Raw genomic sequence first — 26,698 nt, forward strand, 5'->3', positions numbered from 1 at the left:
TGGGCCTAGCAAAACAGGTGTCAGAAGAATAAGCAGCCAGCAGGCCAAAAGAAGCCAATGGAGGCAGGCAGTTCCAGGAGGTGGTTTTGAAAAGCCATTGGACAAGAGGCCCCGAGTGGGCCACAGTCTTCCTCGCTGCTGCCATTGCGGCCTATTGGCTCAGCCTCTCGCTTAGGCCCCAATTCACAGAGTGTGCAAGATGAGCAGAGAGTCTTGCTCCTTTTTCGTTGTCGTGGCTTTCTTGCTTAGAGGAGGTATATGGACAGGCAGAGGCCGCAAAGGAGCAGCAGAAGCTGGCCTGGGGAGGCCAGACATTGGCAGTGGGCTCCCTGCTGAGGTGTGGGCTTCAGGAGGGGCCCAAAGATGGCGACAAAGAAAGACAGGGAGGTAGCTTACACTGAGTCAGACCCCCCCTGGTCCCCTTAGCTCAGTGTCGTCCACACTGACAGCAGGATCTCCATGGCTTCAGTCTGAGCAAGGAAAATTTTCTTTGTTCCTGAGCAAAGAAAATTAGGCTATGAGGAGAGGCCCTGAGAGTGATGAACAGAGGGAAAGGAGGAAGCCAGGAAAAGTGGAAGAAAGGCCGTGTACACGCACGCCGTAAATTTAAAGCACATTGTAGAATGGTCAGAAAGATGAGCTACATATTGCCAGAGACTGAAGAACTGACAAATGCCACACAATTTGAAACAACTAGCCAAATATTTGGCTGCGGTCTTCCAATACCTGGTTTGTTGTGTTCTGCAAATCCAGCAGACAAATGGAGATTAAATGACAATCACAGATGGTTTATCAAAGCTAAGCAAACAAACTGCCATGGCTTCCTAAGGAAATAGGGATAGAGTTCTCTCTAGGGATAAAACAAAGCTTCCATACTGAAGAGACAGTAAAGCAAATGAAGCTACAGGTTGCAATTTTTACTGGACATCACAAAGTTTAAAACTAAGCAACTCTGTGCTTGAAGTAAGCCCCTGAGAGTGAGTGGTTTCCTGCAAATTAATTCCCTGCTATTTTGAGCTTCCTAAATGGACTTCAAGCAACTGGTACATTAAGGCAATACATTCTTCCAGTTATGTTTAGTAAGTAAGATGCTGTCTATATGAAACTTTTAAAGATATGCCTTGCAAATTGGTCTACAGCAAGTAACAATTCATCTTGGGTAAGCAGCTTGCCAAATCCCATTATTCAAGCTGTTGAATCACATGTAGCATATATAGGCAGGTGGGCAGATTTAAAACCCATGCAGGCTGATAAATTTATTATAGTTACAGTTGTACCTTGGGTTAAGTACTTAATTTGTTCCGGAGGTCTGTTCTTAACCTGAAACTGTTCTTAACCTAAAGTACCACTTTAGCTAATGGGGCCTCCTCCTGCTGCTGCACCGCTGCTGCACGATTTCTGTTCTCATAATGAAGCAAAGTTCTTAACCTGAAGCACTATTTCTGGGTTAGCAGAGTCTGTAACCTGAAGCATATGTAACCTGAAGGGTATGTAACCGGAGGTACCACTGTATTTTGTAAGTCTGATTTTAAATTCATGCTAAGACATCATACCAGAGTTGTTGTTTTAAGACATTATGTGTACATTTCAATCTAATTACTTCCTTTAACACATACAAGGCATGAAATGCCTTAATTGCGTAGGAAAAACTACAGCAAGAAATTGCATAGAATTCTAGTAGCTTTATAGGAACATTTACAACAGCAAAATAATTAGGTACTTTCCCTATGTATCCTTTGTGTATAGACATTGTATGTTATCCCAGTCTGATTTTTGGAATGGCTTAAAATCCAAGCTGATTTATACCCAGCTTTCTGGGTGTTCTAACTAATCCATATTAATTATATCAGCAATGCCAATCAGGTTATTGTATATGATGACTAGGCACTGGGTATTTCTGAGAAAATACACTTGCTTGTATTTGTTTGTTATGTTTGGCACTAGTAAGGCTTTTCAGAGCATTCCAATTTCTGCATTTTTGCCCATCGTAAATAAGTTGTTCTTTATATAGCTTTAGCAAACTTTAGAAAGCACCACAGTTCCTCAGATTGGTCAATGCCAGTCAACTGAAGATAAGCAGATCATAAGTCTTTTCATTGCGAGGGAGTTGCTAAATAGGAAGAAAAATTATTTCCCTCCTCCAACTGTAAAGACTGCTCCATTCAACTGGAATTCCAACAAACCTGGCATATTTTTCCACAGAAATCATGGGTCTCACTCACTTGCCCCCCATCCCCCACCCAGGTATTGCTGGTCTCCAGCTCTCATTAGCCCTAGCCAGCATGGAACAATGGTCATGGATAATAGGAGTTGTAGTCCAGTAACATCTGGAAGCCACAGCTCACCACTCCTGCCTATTCATATGGCCCACTCTGTTTTACGGGGCTTAGTCCCAAATAAGTGAATAGAATTTCAGCCTTATCTAATTAAAGATTATTCAGCAATAAATCTAAATTAGAATCAAAATTCAAATGAAGATGGATCCTTCTACAACTGTTGATTGATTTATATTTGGTGTGGTTCCCATTTATGTAATGTGGCCACATATCACTAACAGAAGCCACAAGGCAGCAAATCATGACCACATCACAATTAATTAATGTGCTAATAAAGCATTAAACAAATGTTCAATGTGCCCACATCACTACCACCTTCAAATCATACAGTGAGTGGCTTACCCATTCTACTCAGCTTGTCAACTGAATCCAAGCTGAAATGTAAAATTGATACAAAAATAAATAAATCTTACCATTCCTGAAAAAGGATCTTCTTGACTGGCTGCCATTCAGTGCAGGTAGTGTCCTTTTTTCTGGACTGACAAAAGTGTCCCATTTTACTTTTTCTGCTCCTCCCAGCTCCTTCACTTTTTGTAAACAACCTTCCAGGTATTCGACTGGATCATCGGGTTTGTAGCACATTAATCCATTCAGCAAACTCTGAAACATAATGCCCCAAAGTGATTTATAAGCCACTGAAGTTGAAAACAAGATTGCAGTTTAACAATTAACTTTGTTATATACCAATCCCATTTCCCCCTGTTATTTCAGGTTTCCATTTTATGGCAAACTTAAGAAATTACACAGGTTTAAGCCTCCTAAAATTACAAGTGTGACTTATGAAAACATAACATTGCTGCACATGAAGACTTGATTTATTAGTTGCTTTTTGCTTTTAGGAAAAGCATGAAATATGAACATTTTTCGTTAAACAGTGCTTCCAATGAACACTCATAGGGCTTCTTAATCAACAAAGCTAAGCAAGTTAAATGCCACTGATTTAAATACGACTACCTTGGAAACAATCCAAACATACCAGTTGAATCAATTTGTAGATTAGGGTATTGTAGGACCATTGCTAAGGTACAAAATTGCCAAATGAGTTGGTTTCCCCCTATTTCTTTATTTCAACCAGCTCAGTGCGGCTGAACTCTTAAATATATGCCCCAAGGCTTATTTGCAATATTTTGTTAGGTTCATAAAATCCTGAAGGACACAACAATAAAAATTCAGAAATCCCATTCCCTTTCCCCACCCAGATAGTAGTACACATTGGTAATTTATACATGTGGTAGTATATAATGAAGCACTTGGTGATAGAATAGCAGAAAACTCACTCCGAATCAGAAAACTCACTCCGAATCTGACCGGACACAGGTTAGAGCTCAACGTCGAGCCTACCAAGTGGCGATAGCGACGGCGAAGAAGACTTTCTTCACCGCCTCTATTGCATCTGCAGAAAATAGTAGCAGGAGACTCTTTCAGGTGGTCCGCAATTTAACGGAACCACCTTTACCACCGGGGCCTTGTAAAGACCCCAAGATCTCCTGCAACGATTTTGCAAAGTTTTTTGCAGATAAAATCACTCATATTCGGAAGGAGCTAGACACCACCGTGGGAGCAGGGCTGGGGCGGGAGAGTGCTAGAGCCCTGTCTGGTCAAGTTGCATGGAATCAATTTCAATCCGTTACCCCCAAGGATGTGGACAGGCTGCTTGGACGCGTGAAACCAACCACCTGTCTCCTTGATCCTTGCCCATCCTGGCTTATAAAAGCGAGCCGGGAAGGGCTGGGCGATGGGCTCTGCGGGGTGGTGAATGCTTCTCTCTGTGAGGGAACATTCCCAGATCCGCTGAAAGAGGCGGTCATTAAACCGCTTCTTAAAAAACCATCTTTAGACCCGGCCAGTATGGCCAACTATCGCCCAGTCTCAAATCTTCCATTCTTGGGCAAGGTGATTGAGCGTGTGGTTGCTGAACAACTCCAGGCACGCCTGGAGGATGCGGACCATTTGGATCCCTTCCAATCAGGGTTCAGGCCTCATCATGGGACTGAAACTGCCTTGGTCGCACTGGTTGATGATCTCCGGCGAGCTAGGGACAAAGGTGAAAAAAAAAAATTGTTTCCTAGTTCTGCTGGATCTCTCAGCGGCCTTTGATACAATCGACCATAACATCCTTCTGGACCGTCTAGAGGGGTTGGGAGCTGGGGGCACTGTTATACAGTGGTTTCGCTCCTTTCTCCTGGGCCGTGTTCAGAAAGTGGTGGGGGGGGGATGAGTGTTCAGACCCTTGGGCCCTCACTTGTGGGGTGCCTCAGGGTTCCGTCCTCTCCCCCATGCTTTTTAACATCTATATGAAGCCGCTGGGAGAGATCATCAGGGGGTTTGGACTGGGTGTTCATCAATATGCAGATGATACCCAGCTCTACCTTTCTTTCAAATCAGAACCAGTGAAGGCGGTGAAGGTCCTGTGTGAGTGCCTGGAGGCGGTTGGAGGATGGATGGCGGCTAATGGATTGAAGTTGAATCCTGACAAGACAGAAGTACTGTTTTTGGGGGACAGGGGGCGGGCTGGTGTGGAGGACTCCCTGGTCCTGAATAGGGTAACTGTGCCCCTGAAGGACCAGGTGCGTAGCCTGGGAGTTATTTTGGACTCACAGCTGTCCATGGAGGCGCAGGTCAATTCTGTATCCAGGGCAGCTGTCTACCAACTCCACCTGGTACGCAGGCTGAGACCCTACCTGCCCGCTGACTGTCTGGCCAGAGTGGTGCATGCTCTAGTTATCTCCCGCTTGGACTACTGCAATGCGCTCTACGTGGGGCTACCTTTGAAGGTGACTCGGAAACTACAGCTAATCCAGAATGCGGCAGCTAGACTGGTGACTGGGGGCGGCCGCCGAGACCACATAACACCGGTCTTGAAAGACCTACATTGGCTCCCAGTACGTTTCCGAGCACAATTCAAAGTGCTGGTGTTGACCTTTAAAGCCCTAAACGGCTTCGGCCCAGTATACCTGAAGGAGCGTCTCCACCCCCATCGTTCTGCCCGGACACTGAGGTCCAGCGCCGAGGGCCTTCTGGCGGTTCCCTCATTGCGAGAAGCGAAGCTACAGGGAACCAGGCAGAGGGCCTTTTCGGTGGTGGCGCCCGCCCTGTGGAATGCCCTCCCATCGGATGTCAAGGTGATGGACAACTACCTGACATTCAGAAGACATCTTAAGGCGGCCCTATTCAGGGAAGCTTTTAATGTATGATATTTTAGTGTTTTTTGGGTTTCTGTGGAAGCCGCCCAGAGTGGCTGGGGAAACCCAGCCAGATGGGCGGGGTACAAATAATAAATTATTATTATTATTATTATTTTCAAGTCTTCTATCTTGTTATGGAACAAGTTTTCCTGATTATTTTGCTACTTAGTCACACTTAGAAAAGAACCACTGAAATCAATGGGACTTTAGTCATGATAAATGCAATACCCTTTAAGTTCAATAGGTCGAATTATGACTATATTTAGATTCAGTAGATATATTGGTAACTTATCACATAGACAACAAAAGCTGCTTAAAGGCATCACTATGGCCCTGCTTGATGCCTGGAAGAGTATTTTAAATAAATGGAAATTGTAGGATGTTTTCTATTTGTTTTACTTCATTTTTCACCCACCAATGACACAGTAAATTATACCCATTTTATAGAGCATCTGCTCCACATAACAGTAAATGCATCAATTTTTTTTTTAAAAAACTCCACTTTTACTGAATGAATTCATGAATGTTGGTGAGGAACATCCTAGCAGGATGATTCATTAGATCTCTTCTAATCATATAATTCTGTGAAATTCATGATCCAGGTATCAATACACATCACCTTCCTATTAATAAATACACAAATGTTCCCTAAAAAGCATATAGTAGTGTTGGCTACAGGCTATACCACTTTAAAAGGCAGCTGGCAATTTGTATTTGAAAGATGTGGCATATTAGATTCTTCCTCCGTGGGGAATGCTGCATCATTGATGTTTGATGTTTTTAATGTTGTTTTCATGGATGCTTTTTTGCTGATTTTATTTTTGCTGATTGATATATTTTATGAAAATGTTGATTATAAATAAGTTAATGAATAGGTTCATTATCTTCCCAATCGGGTACATAGATATTCCACATGCATGGGCTTTCTGATTTGAGAGATAGTTCAATTACATGATTCCTCATTTGCATTCCAAAGCAATATGGTGCTGGTGGATAGTGCCAAATCTTTTCTTGAATGTTTGAATGGTCTAAGTATGTTTAAAATCACAGCTACAGGGTGTTCTTGAAATAAAAACACCCCTGATGTGTACAGTAAACAGTGAGAAGTGATCAGTAAGCCCAGATTTATTTTGCTCAAGTCACCATGATGTAAAATAATTAAACTGTTGCGTATTACTGACATCTTTTCACATAAGGCCAGTTTGTCCAATTGAACAGATGTGTAAACACCTCGTAAATCACACTATTCATCATAGTAAACAAAGACTCCATGGTAAATGTGTGTGCTCTGTAATTCCACACAGAGAAAAATGTGCAACTCCAGAAATATGTGACCCGAAGAACCTAATACATTTTTATGATGTGGCAACATCTGTTAAACAACCACTTTACATAACTGCTGTACTGTTACAGTTTTGTGAAGTAGATATAAACTGCTGTGGCCTCAAAACTGAAGCTGGCAGGTTTACTCATAGCACCGTAGCAGCCTTGTGGTGGATGATCCTTGGTCTGAAAAGCATGGTCGAAATTAAAGTGTTCAGGAACTCAGACCAGACCAAATTTCATAAAATCATACACCAACTTTACTAAAACAAAACCCTATGAGAAAAACTCTCTTGTAGAAATAATTACACTGATCAAGGTAAATAATCACACAGATAAAAATAGCTCAGAAGGTAAGAAGACAACAAACACTAACATCCAACTAATTAACAAACGCTTACACTTAAATCTCACTTAGGCTGAGCAACGGAACAAGATGCTGTCAAAAGCCCAAATAGATGCAGACCTCGGTTTGGCTGGCTGCCAAGAGCTCCCACCAATCCAGGTTTATGGGAACTTAAGACCACCCAATTACCTTGTGACACCGGCCTTGAAGCCTTATCGGAAGACAGCTGTATGTAAGATCATTATTTCTGAGGTTCTAACCCATTCCCATAAACCAGTCTTAAAGGGGCAGTATCACCATAAGCCTCTTTGGAATATTTCAAAAGAACAGTTTACACTTTAAAGTTCAAAACGTCTTCTCATATGTACAAAGAATATATCTGTCCCATAAACACTGCATAAGATATAACTATGGTATATCTTGTGTATAACAAATAAAGGTCAGCCCAAGGCATGTGGTAGGCCATGCTCTGAATCTGGTTGTCTTGAATGGGCAGAAAGTGCTTAATCTGGGATAGTAATGGCCACTTCCCTGGTACAGGGGTGGGCAGAGGTTGCGGGCCAGCAGTGCTGGGGCTCAAGCACCCCTGGAGCAACATCTGGCTGGGAGCCAGCAGTTGGGAAATCTCTGGCCGGCTGCATGGTGTGACAGGAGATCCCGCCAGCCAGCAATTTGAATTCTGGCAAGGTGGGTCTCACCGTGGGTGGGACTGCAACATCAGTCCTTTTTCATGGTTGGGTTGGATCTACTCTAGCTGAGATTTAGGCTTTCAGCAGCTTTCCCCCACCACAGAGGTGAGGGCCTATTAGGATGGTCTGCCATCAGAACATTCTAGTCCAAAGGAGGTGCAGAATACACAGTGGCCTGCTGTGACTTTTTTGCAAAGCATTTTGAGGATAAAATTGTTTGCATCTGCAGGGACCTCAACTCTGGTTTTAAGCAGATGAATCTAAAAAGGGATCCAAAGCATTCCTTAGCCCTGTTGTGTTGGATGAGTTTCAGTTAGTACAGCTTGACCAGGTGCTTGGTTTGGACAATAAGCTGTGCACCTTGCTTCTCATGACTGATAAAAATGGGGGATGATGTTGTTTGGCTCCAATATGAGGTCCCGCGGGAGTCTCCCACTGACCACATCAGTCACTGAGTGGGGTCATATGGAGATCTGGAATGTACTGTCAGCAATATACTGATGACATGCAGCTCTATTTCTCCTTTACATTTGCAGGTGTGGTGGTGGGTGTGCTCTCCAACTACAGGAGCAGGTGCAAAGCCTGGGACTACTTCTGCATCCACTACTGTCATTCTGGACACAAGTAGCCTAGATGGTGCAAATTGTCTTCCATCAGTTTTAGCTAGTGATTCAGCTGCAAGCCTATCTAGACAGGCTTAGCCTAACCTCTGTTGTCTACATGCTGGTAACTGAAGGGTGGCAACATGAGAACAGGCCTTTTCAGTGGTGGCTCTCCATTTGGGGAATGCATTCCCCAGGGAAGCACACCTGGTACTATCACTGTCTGTTTTAGACACCAGGCTGAAACATTTATGTTTACCCAGGCATTTGGTTGTTAATGTGGAGCGCATTGGCCTATCTGTAATGCTTGTAATGGGGTGGGTAGGATTTGTCCCTGCTTAGAGATTTTTAAAATATTAAGTGGCTTACAAAAGCCTTTAAATAAATAAATAAATAACATGGATGCATTACCTTTTTCAGATAGTCTCTCATTCATGACTTTTAAAATGTGGTTTTAATGCCTTTGATATTATTTGTAGCTTAATTTGCAGGTTCCTTTGAGACACATTTTGTGTGACAGCCATCTAATAATAATAATAATCTGTATATTTGCCCCCCTTTCTCTCATATTCCCTTCTTGCTCCCCAGGGAGCCTACTTTTCCTTTTGCTGTCCTGCCTTCTGTCTGCCCAGAAGACAAACAGGTAATCAGTACAATTGTTTCCAGGTTGATGGTACTTGCAAGGACTCTAGGGCACCCAATAATATGTTAGCTACTGTGTTTTGCATCAGTTGCAACTTTGGGACCATTTTCAAGGGCAGCCCTGCATAAAACATATTACAATAGTCTAAACTACAAGTTACCTGTGTGTAGATAACTGCAGCACACTTGTTGACACTGAGTACAAGCACTTTTAGCCACTGAGGTCACCTGGGCTTCAGGTAACAATGATGACCCCACAAGTACCCCCATACTATGCATCTGTTCCTCCAAGAGGAATGCCTGTCTAGAACAGCCTGTCCTACCAATTCCTGGTCTTGAGGCTGCCACCCACCCCAAACAAAATTCATGTTTGGATTCAGTTTTACTGTAGTTTATTGACCCACATCCAGACCATGAGTGTCTGCAGACGTCAATTCATCACTTAGACTGTCTTTCTCAATTCAGATGGTACAGTGAGATGAGAGTTGCTTCAAATCTCCAGATGACAGCTGCCAGCAGAGAGAGATATTATATCCTGGGCAACAAATTCAAAACGGGGCATGATGCTAATCAAAGGGAATTTTAAAAACTGAATTTTAAAAAAAGTTTTAACTTGCGTCATTGATTAACATCTCCACTATGGAACCAGCTTGCATTAAAGTATATAAGAAGTTGGTATGTTGCAGAAAATAAAATGGGGAAAGGGATGGAGGGGGAAGAACACACACACATCCCAGCCCAAACTGTTTGATTGCTACAATGCAACTTGTCAAATTATTATGTCAAATCTGTATAACAATTCATGCTAACTATTATGAACAAACCTGTGCGCATTCTGCTGTTCAGTGTAAAAGTCAACATCCTGTCAATGTCCCTGTTTGTATTGGTTTTTAAAAGTTTCCAGCCCTTACAGCAGTGTGTGGAGGGGAATAGTCTCCCCATCCCTCCCTTCTTCCTCCCAGCACAACAGGATGCCAAAGGAAGAACATACCATTCTTGCCAAAGGTCTACGCTAATAGCTCCCTCCTCCTTCCACCCTTCTATTTATTTCTGCTTTCCCATTTCCCATCCCTACTTCCCTTCTCTCCCACCTAAGACTCCCTCCCACCTAAGGCTCCCTCCACTCCTACCTGTATGAGATCAGATCTTGGGTTCCCCACCTGTGTCTTACAGCTTTGAAAACAGTAGAGAAAGTGTGGGGGAAGTGTAGTGAAACATCAGAAGCATAGGTGAATAGTAAGACAATTGAGCAAGATAACTATTGGGCAAGTCTGTAGAGCCTTACTTAGTTTCTCACTCTTCTCTATGACCAGAAGGGAGAACAAATAATGAGTGGATATTTGCAAAATAAGCAAATATATCAAAATGTGCTTCATTTGCATGAATTAATGTACATAGCAGAATCACCTTTTTAATTGCAGCAGAAACTATGTTGTCCTGGCACAAATTTAGTCCTTCTGTATCAAACATCAAAAGCTCCCATGTAATCCCACTACCTCATGTTTATAATGTTTAAATGGGAGTAAGAGTGACCTATCATCCTGATTTTTTTGTGACAACAAGCAAGAATATAGATTGTAAGGCATTTAGATATTAGATATGTTGTATAATGATTAATAACATAACAATAGCATAGCAATATCATAGGCACCTTGAAACGATTAGAGTGTTAGCTTGACTATTATACACACTTTCCATTGAATTCAATGGAGCTACTTTCTGAGTAGACATGTATAGGACTGCACTCCCCAAAACTATTCTATCAATAATTTTACTATTTATAATCTATAACTGAATACACAAAAATAGTGTTTGTATAAAAAAATTCTTACAGTTTTCTAAACTTCTCTGCACGTAGCATTTGTGATTTACTGTTATGTTCAGATACTACAAGTGGGTTAATTATAATTAACCCATTTAAACATTTAAATAACTCACAAATTCATCTTAGGTATTTTCAGTCATTTGCTGAAAAGAAAGAAATATTTCTTACAGAATCCCCTAAAGTAAGAATTCCATGAGACAAATGAAAACACCAGCAGAGGGAAGGGAGAATTTATGTTATGGGTAAAAATTCTCATTAAACAGATTTGACGCAATGACAATGAAAATACTCTTTGGAATGGAGACTGGGACCCTAAGTGTGCCAAAATGTTCAGATGAACATGCTTGAGACCAAATCGCTTTAGGTCTCAAGTAGCACAAGCAACTGACTTTGTATTTTCACTTTAGCTACCCAATCATGTTCCCTTTTAAATATCACAGTTTTGATCACAGGAAGCATTCATGGCTGCATGAGGCATGCAGCCTAGGAGAAAATAAACTGCAGCAGCATCTCCACTGACTGCTCCATCCATTCACCCTGGAGTCAAGATATGTAGAGCTTTCAGAGAATGCCATGGGAGATGACACATTCCTGCCTCCTGCTTTTCTGATCACCAATTCCACACATATTCACATCTCACAAGGTCGGATCAATGCTGCCTTACAAGCAGCTAGAGGAGCCAAGGCAACCGGAGGCAAGAAAGCTTCCAGATCCATTAAAAGTAGAGTGGGAGGACAACGTTAACTCCTCTCTGCTCCGCAGAATGAGGCTAGGTGAGCAAGGCAAAAGGAAGCAGGCAGGGGGCTGAGAAGATGCACAATCTGCTCTGTAAGCGAAGGCATCTCTTTGGGTACCCAAAACAAGCAGACAGGGGTAGGAGGATGCCTTTTCCCTTGCCGTACTAACTACCCCAATTCCCCCCCTTTGCCTGTAGGGTCTCGTATGTCTCCCAAATCACGGATACTATGGAAGGGGCAAAAGACCGCAACCATCGTTTTAGATCTTGGAAAACTGTGCAGGAAGAAGGCGAAAGAGGTCAGAGGCGAAGTCTGGAGTAAGTGACATTCCTCCCTTCGAAACAAGCCTTGCCCCTTCAATATGCCGGGCAGCTGCCCTTGCTCCGTGCTCTCCCACCTTGCCCTAGATCCCACAGCCTCGCCCCCCCCCTCTCCTTCCTGTGAGTCTCCCCTAGACTTCGTGGGAACTTGCTCCACCCAGGGTCCAGAGGCGAGAGGTGAGCGGCTGCCGGGGTCCACCGGCTGGCGAGGAGGTTTTTTACCTCGAAAAGCTGCGGGATCTCCCTCTTGGCCAGATACTCCTTGGCGTCGCAGGTGCTCATGCCTCCTGGCGGAGAAAGGGCGGTGGCGCGGCCGGGGCTGCTGGCTGGCTGGCTGCTGGGCGCTTCTGCCCGGCTTTACCGCGGGGCAGGGAAGGGGGGCGGGTGTTTTCGCCTCGTCCGCCCCGCACTCGAGAGCCTTCGCTGTCCTTGCAAAGCGCTCGCTCCCGCGGGGAAAGGGGATCGGAGGAAGAGGAGGGAGAAGAGACGGAGCCTAAGCCAGCACCTCCCCTCTCCTCGCAGCCCAGCCCGCGCGCCGCCAGGCAAGCTGGGTGGTGCTGGGTGGCGGGAGTGGGTGGCTGCTGCTGTTGGAAAGGAGCCGGGGAGGGGGGTGACTCCGGATCGCACGATGCCGCCGTGCTGCGTGCAAGCCAAAATGCACACAGGCGCCGCGCCACCGCACACGTGGTGTCCCCTGAACAAATTGCCAGTACTATCAAGAATAATAATCTCCAGGGGAAGCTCGTCGTCCGAGATAACCGACTGGGGTGCGCCCTGCGAGGGTCAGGAAGTCTTTCCTAAAGCGGATCCCCCTACCGCCACGCCACCAAGTTTAAGGGCGAAACAGTTGAAGAAATTCAGGGTTTCCTCTCTCGCAAACACACACTGAGACGCCAGAGCTGAGTTTCTCTGCTCCAAAGGCGCTTCTCTCTCTCTCTCTCTCTCTCTCTCTCTCTCTCTCTCTCTCTCTGTGTGTGTGTGTGTGTGTGTGTGTGTGTGTTTGCGTGTGAAAGCGCACGGACAAGGTGGAGAGAGGAAGGAGCCGGCGAAGCACCTAGGGCGATGGGTTCGTGTTCTCAAAGGGCGGCCAGAAATGATCGCCCACGTGGAATTGGCTGAGGTTCTGGTACTATGTTTGGTTCAGCATGTACGTTTGGCCTTTATATAAATGCGTCGCAAGTGTGTTTCAAAAGCAGCCACGGAGACAGGGCAGGGATAGTTGGATCGGGGCCGCGCAAGGAAGGGTGGTTTAACATGTTGCCCCCCACGTCGATTACTGCCCCCCCCCTTTAAACGCCCAAAGGACTATTTGGCCAAGTTAAGGGAAAATTTAGGAATACGCCCGTTTCTGTTGGGCAAGAGGACAAGACAACCTACCGCGTGCAGAGCCAAAATCGCCTCCAGATTTGACAGCCGCATCCGATTTGACAGCCCTGATGGCTCCCAAGGAGCAGTTATGGTGTTAAGCTGAGGTGCGTTCTGAATACCTACTACTTTCTCTTTTCTATGCCATACTTGGCCCTCATACCAACTCTCATACCAAGCCAACATATTGTACAGTCATATGCAAACATCTTCCTTGCTCCTCCTGCCTCTCTCAGACTGTCAGTTTCCTTCAGCTGGGAATAAGGCCCTTGATACCCTGACTAGTGATAATCAGATGACAGTAACTTTGCATGCAGCGAAAAGACCAGGGAGTATGTACCACAGAGCCCCAGTTAAGACCATAAACTGAATAAATGACTGAGGCCAAAGTGCTTGTCCTGATAACTGGGAAATATCATATACAAAAAGTTGCAGTAGAACTTCCCTTTGTGGGACATACGATCGATATATATATATATATATATATATATATATATATATATATAATTGTGTGTGTGTACACACACACACACACACACACACATATATATATATATACCCCATGATCAACCATCATGGGGATTAATGTAGCTTTCTCAGAACAAAATCTGACAGAAATTGTTGTCATACAGAAACAAATTCAATTCCTGCTTTTCAGATGCTACATCTTGACCTTTAGAATTTATATAGCAGTAGTTCTGTTTTTGTCAATAAAATTCACTGGCGTTCCTTCCCCCCCCCCCCTTTCTGATCAACATGCACACTGCTGGGATGGAGGGTGCATCTGCATTCTAAGGAGTTGGCACTATAGCAAGTTAATCTTCTGATCACATAGTGTGATCTTTTATTGTTTGCAGGGGACACTCAGAGTGAAGGGCTTGTCTGACAATGCTGAAGCTCTCTGCAGACCAAATCCAAAAATATCAGGAACAACAGCTGGGAAATATATGGCAACTTAAAGCATGCAGAATATGTCTAGCTAGATCAACATAACAATTGACATTCTGGATTGGATAATTCTAGCAATGCAATGCCCTTTTTACAGCGACAACTAACAGGAGACACCCTCAGGAAAGTAAAAATACCCCCTTAAAAGGAAAATTGACCTTTCTTTAAAATATTGGTCTCATAACCACAAATGCATAGACAGCTTGGCTATTATCCTGAAGCATTAGAAAATACATTTGTGAAAAGAATGAAATCATCATTATGACCATCTGTCCTTTTAACGTAAACAGGGTACTTGCCAATTCCTGACTAGCTTTGCTCTCTAGATCAATCCCTCTATCTCAGTCCATATTCGTTTGGCCTTTTTCATCCTCTCTTGCCTACCAGTCAGGCTCTCTGGCTTATCCATGTTTGTAATGTGACCAAACCAGTGCTCATCCAAGCTTCTTTCTATTACTGCCTCCCTTTTGAGCCAAATCCAGATGACTTCACAGTAATGAAAATGAACAGTGCCATTTGATGATTTCTAGAATCTTTCTTTGCCAACTCATTTCCATGACACTTAAGGGTTGCCAGGTCCTTCCCTGGAAATGGGCTTCAGTTTTATACTCCAGGGGTAGAGAATCTCTCAGGCCCTCTAGAGCTCTCTTAAGACACTCTCCAGGCCACACCATCACACAGGCAAGCTATCCCCTGTCCACACCTCTGCTCTGTGCCCTTCTCAAGAGTTTTTGCCTGGCTGGAATGAGTTCTTGAACTGTGGTAATGCCTCTTACTTATCCAGATGGAGATTGGAGAGGAGCCTCAAGCATGTATTATAGCTGAAATGTAAGTTACTGTGCAAAGGTTAGAGTAACAACCATTGCAGGACACACTTTTGCCTCTGGCACCATGCACCACTTGCATGTGACCACTTGCATGTGGCCACCAAAGGTTGTCCATGACAGAATGTGGCTCTTGTGCACCCCTGCTAAAAATACTTAGGAGTAAACTCTACTGAACTTACCGTTCATTTGAATTTGTATGCCGCTTACCCTCAAAACTGTGGCCGAAGTGGCTCACAACATATCAAAGGAGCAATAGCGTGCATCACTTTACGCTTGCTTACATTTGAATTACACACTTGCCATTTTACTGCCCATTTGCCCACTTTGCAGAGATTCTTGCAATCACTTTTTATAATATCCTTCATGAACCATTTGGTGTTATCGGCAAACCTGGCTACCTCACTGCTCACCCCTAACTCTAGATCGTTAATGAACAAGTTTAAAAGGACATATCTCAATGTCTCAACTTTCTGCATCCATCCACAGGGAGAACTACCTAGTTACTCTCTTCTGGTTCCATAACTAGTTATTGATCCATAAGAGGACCTCTTCTGTTATTCCATGACTGCTAAGCTTACTCTGGAGTCTATGGTGAGGTAATTTACCAAAAGCTTTTTGAAAATTCAAGTACACAATGCCAACTGCCTCACCTCTATCTATATGGTTGGTGACAAAAGAACTCTAAAAGGTTAGCAAGTACCTTGCAGAAGCCATACTGGTTCTTCTATGTGCTTGGTAATTCTGTATACTGTATAATAATGGCTTCCACCAGATTTCCTGAAACAGACTTTATGCTAACCAGCCTGTAATTTCCTGGATCTCTTCTAGATGTCTTTTTCTATTTTAAAACAAATTGGTGTTCCATTGCCAATTTCCTCCAGCCCTCAGGTATAGAGGCTGATCTTGGAGACAAGTTATATATATTTGTTAGGAGATAAGCAATTTCACATTTTAGTTCTTTAAGAAATCTTAGGTGAATACCATCTAGACCTGGCAAAGAGTCAGTTTTTAATTTGTTAATAAAGCTTCTTGTCACTAATATTTCCCTAGTTCCTCTGACTCCCTTCTTGAGAAAGTTAGTTCAGGCACAGCCCTACATCTTCCACTGTAAAGTCTGGATGAAAAAAAAATATCCATCCGTCTTCTCTGCAATCTCATTTGAATTTGAGTAGAATATGAAATACCTCTGCTCATCTGCTGGGTGTAACTTGGGGTGCTTTCAAATGAAGGCTTAATATTGTAAATGGGTCATTGGCATCAGTTGTTTGTTTGTTTGTTTGTTTGTTTGTTTGTTTAAACTTAACAGATTTCCCCCAGAAAGGTTAAATCCAGAACTCATGCAGGCTTGGCCTTTTTATGCAAGTAATGTATTGTGGATACTGGAAAAAGGTTATGTGCATGAGAAACATCTGTTCTATCTGGTAGCACCCCTGAGAAGCAGAATAGCCTATCACCCTCCCCTCCAGCCCTGGGCATCAGTCCCTACCCAATGCTGAAGAGCTAGGCTGCACTCTGTATCTGATATCATCTTCCAATACTGACTGTCTCTAACTGGTGTTCTGTTTCTTGTTATCTCGATGGGGACATTTGTACCCAGCCGACCTTCCTGCAATCTTTTTTGACAAATGTCAAAGTCTCACATCACATACTAGCTGGTGTTCTTCCTTGCTTTCCTCATTATTGGAGCCTTTGATTTTTCCTGATGTTAAAATGTACTCTTCCACCCTTTAGGCTACAAACTTACACACAGTTATAACTAAGTGTAAGCCCCAATGAGTACAATGAGACTTTTGAGTATGTAGATTTGTGTAGGGGTGTGCTGTTTGATACTTTCTTTTGCTAATTTGTTTTCTGTGGGGATTGGAGGGGAGAGAGTGTTGTTTCAGGCTCAAGAGATTCAGTAATATCACATGGATGTCTCAAGGGTCCCTCTCTGTCGCTTTTGTTTGCAAATAAAAATGATCAGTACATATAATAAGAGTAAGATGCCAGAGAAGCATGCAAATATCGACTCAGTATGCAGCAGCTGTTGTGATGAAGGTAAATTCCATGCTAGGGATCATTAGGAAAGGGACTCAGAACAAAATTGACAATATTAAACTGCAAATCTATAGTAGGGACACATTTGGAATGCTGCATACTTTTATATTGTTATGAGTTTGGGGAAAAGGAGTAGACCATGGGTAGGCAAACTAAGGCCCAGGGGCCGGATCTGGCCCAATCGCCTTCTCAATCTGGCCCGCGGACGGTCTGGGAATCAGCGTGTTTTTACATGAGTAGAATGTGCCCTTTTTTAAAATGCATCTTTGGGCTATTCGTGGGGCATAGGAATTCGTTCATCCTCCTCCCCCCAAATATAGTCTAAACCCCCCCCCCCCAAGATCTGAGGGATAGTGGACCGGCCCCTTGCTGAAAAAGTTTGCTGACCTCTGGAGTAGACTGTATGCAGAGAGCCACACTAGTTTCCTGATGTGGGAATCTTGTCAGTGATAGGCCATTAAGGGAACAAAGAAATGAGTGAGGCCCCTCCCTCAACTGGCAGGTAGTTAAAAAGACAAAGCCAGAGTTGAGGGCAGAGAGTTTTCCAGTGATGTGAGTTAGAGGAAAAAGCAGTAAGCTGGAGAGAGAATCAGAGTGATGTTAGATTTCTTTTTGAATCCAAGGCTGTGGCTATGAGAGAAGCAAGGCCCTGAGGGTGCTAATGCTGTCAGCCCCTCCATTTTAGACTCAGGTCCTGTTGTGGGAAACAGGATGGACTAAGTGGATGTTTAGTCAGATCCAAAATAGATTTTTTTTGTTCTTATGCATTAAAACCACGTATACCACTGGCTATCTGTTTTTCTTCCCCCCCAAATGTTTTCTTACATTGTTGCCAAATTTCTTGGCTCTTTAGCTTCTTCAAGCCGTATGGGTCTTTCCTGAGTCTCTTTCTGACTTCAGTCATCCTCAGCCAGGCCAGTACCAGAGGCCAGATTCATAAAAACCCAGCAGGTTTGTGGTGGCCGCAGCTTTGCAGCCATCATCATTAGTGCTGCCAAATACTGCATCACCTCACATGCCACAGTTTTGGGAGCACAGCAGTAGGCCTTAAATATACTTTCGTTCTCCAGGGTGTGATCCAAAAACTTCAGCTAAATCATTATCTTGCTATAATATGGCATCTCAAGAGCTCATTAATCTGTTCAGTTCCAGTGATCTCTACATGGCCAGGTGTGGCTTATCGGCTGTATTAAACCATCTCATAGCAAGGAAGAAGATGGATTTGACGGTAGCAAAACTGCATTCAGTACTACACTTTTAGGAGAGAAAAGGAAAAAAACAGGGATACACACCAGGGTTTGCAACTGAATATCAGATAAGCTCATTTCTCATGTACATTTCACAGGAAGTTTTATATTTTACATAATGTAAGGTTTTATATAAGGTAAGTAAATGCATTTCCCTCCCAAGAATATAGTGGGTATGTGTATATATAAATATTCTGGCAGCCAGCAATAGTGAAGGAAGTAGCAAGTGCAGTTTACCTATATGAAAAGACTCCCAACTGTATGTGTGTCCTCCTTAGGGCTTCCTGAATACTGAGATAATCGCTCACCCAACATAGCTCCTTTGGGAATTGTATCCCTCAGCTCTAATATCAACTCTTAGACTCTTAGACAGTATCCTCAAAGCCAAGTAAGAGAGCTAGAATGTTGGTCACCTGTAGAGACAGCATTGTTGGTCAGGGAAATAATATTTTAAAAGCACAAACTTTTAAACCTCTGGCAACACCCAGAGCCACAAAAAAACCCTATTAAATATTTCCTCGTGTAGTTCATATGAATGCTACAGATCTGTGTCCATGAGAAATAGCACTGCAGAGAGATGCATGTGGACCAAAAAGCGGAGGGACACAGAAACAAACAAAATGTATTTATGTAAACATAGCCCTCCAAATTACTGTGCATCAAAACCTTCGTTTAAAAATTTAAAAGACAATACAGAGACACTTAAATAGCAGACTAGCACAACACTTCCAAACAACCTGCCAAAAGGCACCTGCAACTGGATGGCTGTGACAAAATATATTCAGGGACTAGGGTGCATAAATAGAATCATAGAATCATAGCGTTGGAAGGGACCATGAGGATCATCTAGGGTGGATCTAAACACAGGGGGAAATGCTATGAATAAGTCAGAAATCAGATCGTTATAACAAAAGAAAAAAATCCCTATGGAAAATCGTCTTTTAAAATTTCCTGCTATCTGGCGCCACCTGGTGTTGCATGTTTATAATGCATTCAAATCACTCTTTATTTACTAATATAGCTGAGTCCTTAGTCCAACCCCTACAATGTAGAACTATGCAGCTGTCCTATACAGGGATCAAGCCTGCAACCTTGGCATTATCAGCACCACATTCTTAACCAACTGAGCTATCCAGGCTCCCCCATTAAGAAGGAAAATAACTAAATGTAAATGTCTCTGAGGAATATCAACAGGAAATTGTCTGTGCACAAGTAGACTATGTGTTTAATTAGACACATATCTCGCCATCATTTTGCAGCCTAAACAATGCAAAACAACAAAGAGAGAGAGGCAGTGTGGTTTAGTATTGGACATCGACTGGTGAACTCTGGGTTCAAGGTACAGTGGGTCAGTCACTTTCCCCCCCAGAATAACCTACTCCACAGAGTTGCTGTGAAGCTAAAGAGGAGGTAGCTCAATTCTGCACTCCTAAGGAAGGACGAGTAATGATAATAAAAGACTTGAATGAGAGATGCATATGCACCCAGAATTCTGCATCAGACCCGAGAGTGAAAGCTCTGCAACACTGCCTCTGCAAGAGCTAGGCCAGATTGTTGTAAAGTTCCATCAGGATCTTATGTAATCACTTAGAGTGAGCAAGTCTGTAAGTTTAGATTCTGTGAAAAAAAATATAATTATGTGAAACCTTCTCAGAAGAACTTGCTGAATCATATGCTTCTATTCCAAAAAAAGTGCCTTCAAATGCATAACTTGGATACAAGTGCACTTTGTGCCCAGTTCATTTGCAAGTAACAAATTAATCAGACAGATGACGATGACTAAGATGAAATCTGTCTACCTTAAAAAGAAAATACACCATTTATAAGACTGTTTCTCAACACACTTCTCACAGGTGTTCTAGATTTTCCATATGGCCAAATGGTATTCATTTATTTTCAAACTCTTTGGGAAAGGTTTTAGTATATTGTTATGAAACAATCCTTGTGGAGATTTTATAAGATGCGTGAACGAGATCAAGACTTAGGTTCAAGTTCTGTAGTGTGGACCTATATGCTCGGATTGTCTCAAGACCAGCTTTAGAAGCACATTCCTCATACTTAATGTGAATAAAAGATAATAATCCTATCTGATTCATGTCCAGTGGGGTGTGGTTCTTCTCTACCCATTGCAGATACACAGTTTCCTCTTGGGGAAGGCTATGTGGGGAACAAATCTATATAGAGAACATCAAACAGATCTTACCCAAAAAGAAAATTGTCTTCTGAAGAGTGGTGGCAGAAATGGGTCATACTGACAACATGCTGTGAGTGATGTTTTACTAGCTTCAGAAGCAGAGCAAGTCTTTAAGAGGGCTTCAGGGAAAAGGACAGGAAAAATAAGCAGATGGTTGAATTTAGTCAGATGGGTTCCAGAAAAGTAAATAGGACCCCTTTCCTTGTCCTATGTCAAGGCTGGCGGTGACCAATACTGACCTCAGAAGAAAAAGAGTACCTTGGAGGAATAAACTATGCAAGATACCACCAATGTTCCTTTCATCATTTAGTGGTAGGGCACATACTCAACCTTGCCTGCAGAAGGTCCAAAGTTTAGTCCTTGGACTCAGCTAGATTGGGTTTTTTTTAAAAAGTGTTTTATATGGCGCTATGGAGTCCCGTCTTTCCCTGCCAGACTTCCCTGTATGAGTTTACAATACTTTTAACTGAATCACTTATTTGATGTGTCTAGATCCAGCCCTTGATCCTGTTAGAAGGATCAGGCAGCTTGTGATGAGACAGAACCCCTCAGTATGACAGAGAACAGACAATTTTCGGTTAAAAACATAACCTGGCTGAAGGCAATTCTCCATGTAGATAAAAGTAGGCACGGCACTCTCTTCTCCAGCAGGCTGCCTGAGACAATGTGGTGCCTGCTGTGAAGGACAATATGGTGTCCTCATTAGGATGACTGGGGCACTGATCCACCAACCTAAGGTGGCTGTCAGCTTCCTCATCCTTAGGCTCAGTTACATTTCTAGAACTCAGCAGGGAGCAGGTGGGAAGGGGGGGGGGGAGGAAACTAAATTTGCTTGACTCTGCCTAACATTGGCTCTGGTGCCACTTACTGTCGGCTTCTTGCTTTATGCCCTTCCAGTCCCAATGGGGACTGGCCACCACTGCATGTACAAAAGATGGCTGAACTGGTGGTTGGATATTTATTTAACAGTATGTTTTCAAAGCTGCTTTTCTTGGCAAGCCCATCCAGATGGTACTACCTTGATACTGAGATTGCTTGATGGGACCACTTCTAGTGGTTCCCTATGCCCCTGAGGTCCGATCGGCCTTTACAGATCCAACTAACAAGTTCTGCTAGCAGAATTCTGCTAGTGCAACTAGGCTTTCCCTCTCCCGCTACAAATTGGCTTGGGGGAGGGGGCTTGGGAGAACCCCCAAAGCAGTGCACAGAGGAAGGAGAGGGGAGACTGTTTCATCTAGCAAGCTGAAATCCTTGTGCTGGCAGAATGAGAGTGCTATGTTGAATTCTTCCTGCAGTCAGAGAGGCAGGGCACAGTCTTGTCACTAAGTCTCACAAGTGAGCTCGCCACACCTCGGCTTTAAAAGCTGGAAGGGAAGGGTGTGACAACTGTTGAGACATCATCATTGGTTTCCTTCAGCTCTGAATCTCTTGTCTTACTCGCATACTTTGGAATGATGACTTCTGGACCCTGTGGCTTCTGCTGAGCCTATACTAGGACATGCCTGAATAAAGATCTACAGTGGAACCTCGAGTTAAGTACTCAATTCGTTCTGGAGGTCTGTTCTTAACCTGAAACTGTTCTTAACCTGAAGCACCACTTTAGCTAATGGGGCCTCCTGCTGCTGCTGCTGCTGCGCTACCGCTACATGATTTCTGTTCTCATCCTGAAGGAAAGTTCTTAACCCGAGGTACTATTTCTGGGTTAGCGGAGTCTGTAACCTGAAGCATATGTAACCTGAAGCTTATGTAACCCGAGGTACCACTGTATTACGTAACAAGTAAAAGCCTCTGCTACTATCTTTTGTGATATGGGAGCAGGGCAGACATTTGCCAGAAAATGAGAAATAGAGAGTCAAAAGAGCAAAAAGCACAAGAATTGAAATGCGCCTCAAGTTTTTAGTAGAATAGAAAGCTTCTTCCATTTTGTTGTTAATATTCTTTAAAATAAGTGTATTTGATTTTGTTTGAAATGTTATTAAGAGTCAATTGATTCTGCTTGTCACACCTTGGAAAAACAGAAACCTGTTAAGTTTGATCCTGTCTTGAGAAATCTTATATTTGCAGAGACCTGCCTCTGTAGAAGCGTGTATTCAAAATCCATTGGGATTTATATAATCTAATTCAGCCTCTCTTAGCTATTGCCCTCTGATGTTTTAGACCACAGCATGTTAGCTATGTAGCCATGTTAGTCTTTTAGAGCAAAAACATTAGAGTCTTGAGGCAATTTAAAGACTAGCTAATTTATTGTAGAATATATTATGACAAGTTTATTACAGTCTACTTCATCAGATTCATGAACTTGGATGGGGTGATTGTGAAAAGTGACACCAGAGGGAAACAAAAAGTGCAGGAAAGAACAGACAGTGATAATTACATACTTAACAGTGGTCATTCCCAAAGCAGTATTTGAGGACACAGCTGTCCTGTCATTGCTAAACCAATTAACACATATAATGTGCTAAAAATAATGGCCCATTGTCACAGTTCAATCCACAAGTGGAGGCACAAGAACACTTTATGTGTTAAAAGCCAGTGATTTCATATTGCAGTCTCCATTTGAAGCTCCTTTGCTTCAGCAGAATAGAGTCTGATGCTGTGGTTGACAGCAGAACTATGTTACAGGAACATAAGGAAGATTCCCAAATGGCAGCCCCCAGTCCAGTTTCTCCTACATAATGTGTTGTGCAACCAGCCCTGTGTTCTTGACGTTGTACTGTATGTGTTTCTCTTCCCTAGCAGCCAGTCACATGATACATCAGCAGAGAAACACTCAAGTAATGATGCTGCAACATTAAGTTGGGGGGGGGGAGTAGGGTGTGCTCAAGAGAGCCTCTCATACACTCTCTGTCGTTGCTGCAATGCTGCCTGTTGGGTGTTACTATGTGCTAGTTGCTGCCACCAGCCTCCTCCTCACTCCTGCAGCCCAGGTGGGAAGGGACTTTGAGGATGCGAGGAAGAGGAGGAGGAGAACTGAGCCATTCTCAGCTCAACCTACTCTCAACTCGCTGGCAAAAGCAGGGCAGGATACCCAGGGCCTTCTTCACAAGTTGCAGTATGCACTGCAAGGGAAGGAAAGGGAAGGAATACTAGCTTTCTACTTGCAGTATTAGTCTAGCTGTCCCGACTCCTGCCCCAAACACGACGACAGAAGCTCATACTTGTGAGGTAGACAGAGATCTTTCTTTAGGCAAGGAACAGCATAACTTAGCAGCAGCAGCAGGAGTCCAGGAGTTGGGCAAGTAGTTAAGAACTGGGTGGAATCAGTAAAGATGCCCCAGTGAGTTTTCATGTCCCACACGCCAAGCTTTTAAAGACAAGGTGACAAGATTTTCATCAGACTCTTTTACCTTGTAGGAAGGTTGGATTCATAGGCTCACACTCTATCTGGTGGGTGAGTCCGTTCCCATCTCTGGAGGTGGCACTTGGTCCTCTGTGACTAGGCTGCACCCTCCCTTCCTAACTCTGCCACGTCCCACTAAGCCATCTCCAGTGGTTGGTCGTTGCCCTCCTCAGCCCCCAAAGAGGCTCTCTACTCCACAGGAGGGGCAGAAAGGAGTCATCCTCAGTTCCCACAATTTACCTCTGCTCCTGCTTCCTCTTCATCCTCCTCAACCACCTGAGTTTGCCAAGCTGTTCTGAACCCCTGCATACCCCTGAGGTAAGTTCTGATAGTGCACACAGTCCCAAAGACAAGGCTAGAGAGTAGTCAGACAGTCCAGTCAGGTACCAGTCCAGGTCTAATGGAACAAGCAAGGTCCAAAGTCAGTTAGTAAGGTCAGGTTACTGCCTTTGCAGAAGAACCTGTGTTGGAACACCTGGGGTCAGTCCTGAAGGCACAGTCCACCGGTGTTCTTGAAGCAGCCAAACTGTGGTCCATTAACAGAGAAAGTTGAGGAGACAAAGAGTTTCTGCTTTGCTTCCCTTTAATCCTACCCAATCATTTTTATTTTTTAAATAATGGTTTTATTTATTTTCATAGTACAGAAGATAAATTTTAAGAACACAATTATTACTACAGTAAACAACAAATAACTTGTCCTGATAAATTTACAGACCAGAGTTTTCTCCAGCTGAGCACCTGTGCTTCTCAACTTGATGAAGCATGTGATCCTCACTTGCCCTGAACCTAATCCACAATCTCCTCCCAGACCTAACGAGTCCTATGACCTTCACCTGGTCCACTAGTGGCTGAGCTGTGTTCCTTTGCCTGCCTCAGTCTCCTGGAGTACAGTTCCTGATGTTCCTGAGCCCACCGTGTCTGCGAAGATGGAGGGTATTGCTGGTTCTGGTAATGTCTTCTCCCCCTGGCTCCCCTGAACTGTCCATGCTGCCCCCTCGGTGTCTTCTGCTGTCCCATGAGTACCTTGTAAGTCCCCAACCTGCCCATCCCCATCTTCAGCTTGTCCCAGTATGTATATCTTACCAGGATCCTCCTCTCTGTCCTTGGTGTCCTGTCAGCTCATAACGCAAGCCATGTTTGATCCCAATGGAGCCACAGGGCTTATGACACTAGCCTTATTTGCACAATGCTCACTTATGGCACTCATGGTTTGAAGCAGGACTGTACATCTCGCCACCCCCTGCCAACTTTGTGTCCCTGTCCTAGCCTGGTCCCTGAACTCCACACATCAAGAAATTGGAACAGAAATAGTACATATTCGTACATTATTATTGTGAAATTTCCCACCCAATTAATTGAAAATAGCATTGTGGGCATTTTTCTTCTTCTAAAATTCAATGGAATTAAAACAAAAATTGATTCTGCAAAACTGTGTTGACTGGTAACTGCAAATAGTATGTGTTTTTGTTTCTTTTAGAAGTTGAACAGACATCACAAATGATAAAAGTGAGGGAAATAATATTTATACTTGTTACAGTGGTTTAGCTGTCATTCAGCCTTCTTATGGTCTGAGACTATAAAACCAGATCACTAGAGAATATGTGGGCTTTGAAAATAGGATTTGATGGGCATGTTTTTCATCTTTCTCTGATTTGATTGTGACAGTGAAGATTCAAGAGTAGGCTTGTGGTATGTCATTTGTATGTTGCTATGATCGTCCATATTCACACAAAAGAGATATAAACAGCATATGCATCTACAGTAATGTTTGATAATTAAACCAAATCAAGAACTTAATTTCAGTTTTCCTATTCATTTTGTTCCATTTTAAATATATTTCCAAAAAGGATTTCAAACATGTATTCTTATTATGAAGAAATTTATATTAAGACATCTAACCCAGATCTCAACCACAGCTCCAGTTAACAAATTTGTTTTGTAACATTAACCCTACTGAATAAATTAATTTTATTCAATAGGCTATGAAATAAATAAAAATACAGTACATACACCATGTACAATCATCACCCATCTGTCACCAAAAGCTTCAAAAGCTGGTGTCGAATGACTCCTGTAATCATGCAAATCATATTATATAAAAAGAAAGCCATGCTATAAAGTCTGCCAGCTCTGTCCAATTAGCCTCTACTTTGGCTAAAACTTAGGCAAAAAATGTCACATGCATTGTGATGGCAGGATCTTAAATTGCACAAAAATGCACTCAGTTGTCATCCACCTGTCTTGAAAGACAGTCCCTAACTCATTGAGAGTTTGAGACCCATTGGCTCCCCTTAGCTGGTTTAGCTAGTTCATGGGTAGGCAAACTAAGGCCCGGGGGCTAGATCTGGCCCAATCACCTTCTAAATCCGGCCCACGGATGGTTCAGGAATCAGCGTGTTTTTACATGAGTAGAATGTGTCCTTTTATTTAAAATGCCTCTCTGGGTTATTTGTGGGGCATAGGAATTTGTTCATTTTCCTCCCTTCAAAATATAGTCCGGCCCCCCGCAAGGTCTGAGGGACAGTGGACCGGCCCCCTGCTGAAAAGTTTTGCTGACCCCTGAGCTAGTTGGTCAAAGCTGTTTCTCGGGGTGTGGCTGGCCACTATCATACGCTGACAGCTTTTAGGAGCCACAGGTGAGAGAGCTGAGTGCAGGGTGGGAACCAAAGGTGGATAAACTACCCCAGAAGGAGCACAGTGTGTCCCCCACCAGAGGTACTACCCTTCCCCTA

General features: G+C 43.3%; 2 protein-coding genes across 2 annotated transcripts in view; one reads left to right on the forward strand and one right to left on the reverse strand.

Annotated features, from left to right (window-relative positions):
• The window catches only part of AK5 (adenylate kinase 5), an 88,258-nt gene extending 75,269 nt beyond the window's left edge, over positions 1-12,989 (reverse strand). The window contains exons 1-2 of the mRNA XM_082227285.1: positions 12,228-12,989; positions 2,750-2,936 (exon numbers count right to left, since the gene is read on the reverse strand). Coding sequence (XP_082083411.1) covers positions 2,750-2,936; positions 12,228-12,287 — 247 coding nt within the window. The 5' untranslated portion in view covers positions 12,288-12,989. The remainder of the gene's footprint in view (positions 1-2,749; positions 2,937-12,227) is intronic.
• Positions 2-26,698, forward strand: LOC309534855 (uncharacterized protein). The gene is made up of 4 exons (XM_082227319.1): positions 2-1,159; positions 9,070-9,124; positions 11,883-12,002; positions 24,680-26,698. The coding sequence occupies exons 1-4, from the start codon at positions 1,100-1,102 to the stop codon at positions 24,748-24,750; spliced, it is 306 nt and encodes a 101-aa protein (XP_082083445.1). The 5' UTR covers positions 2-1,099; the 3' UTR covers positions 24,751-26,698.

Source organism: Podarcis vaucheri, assembly GCF_965113315.1.
Source record: "Podarcis vaucheri genome assembly, chromosome: 6".
NCBI classification, from domain to species: domain Eukaryota; kingdom Metazoa; phylum Chordata; class Lepidosauria; order Squamata; family Lacertidae; genus Podarcis; species Podarcis vaucheri.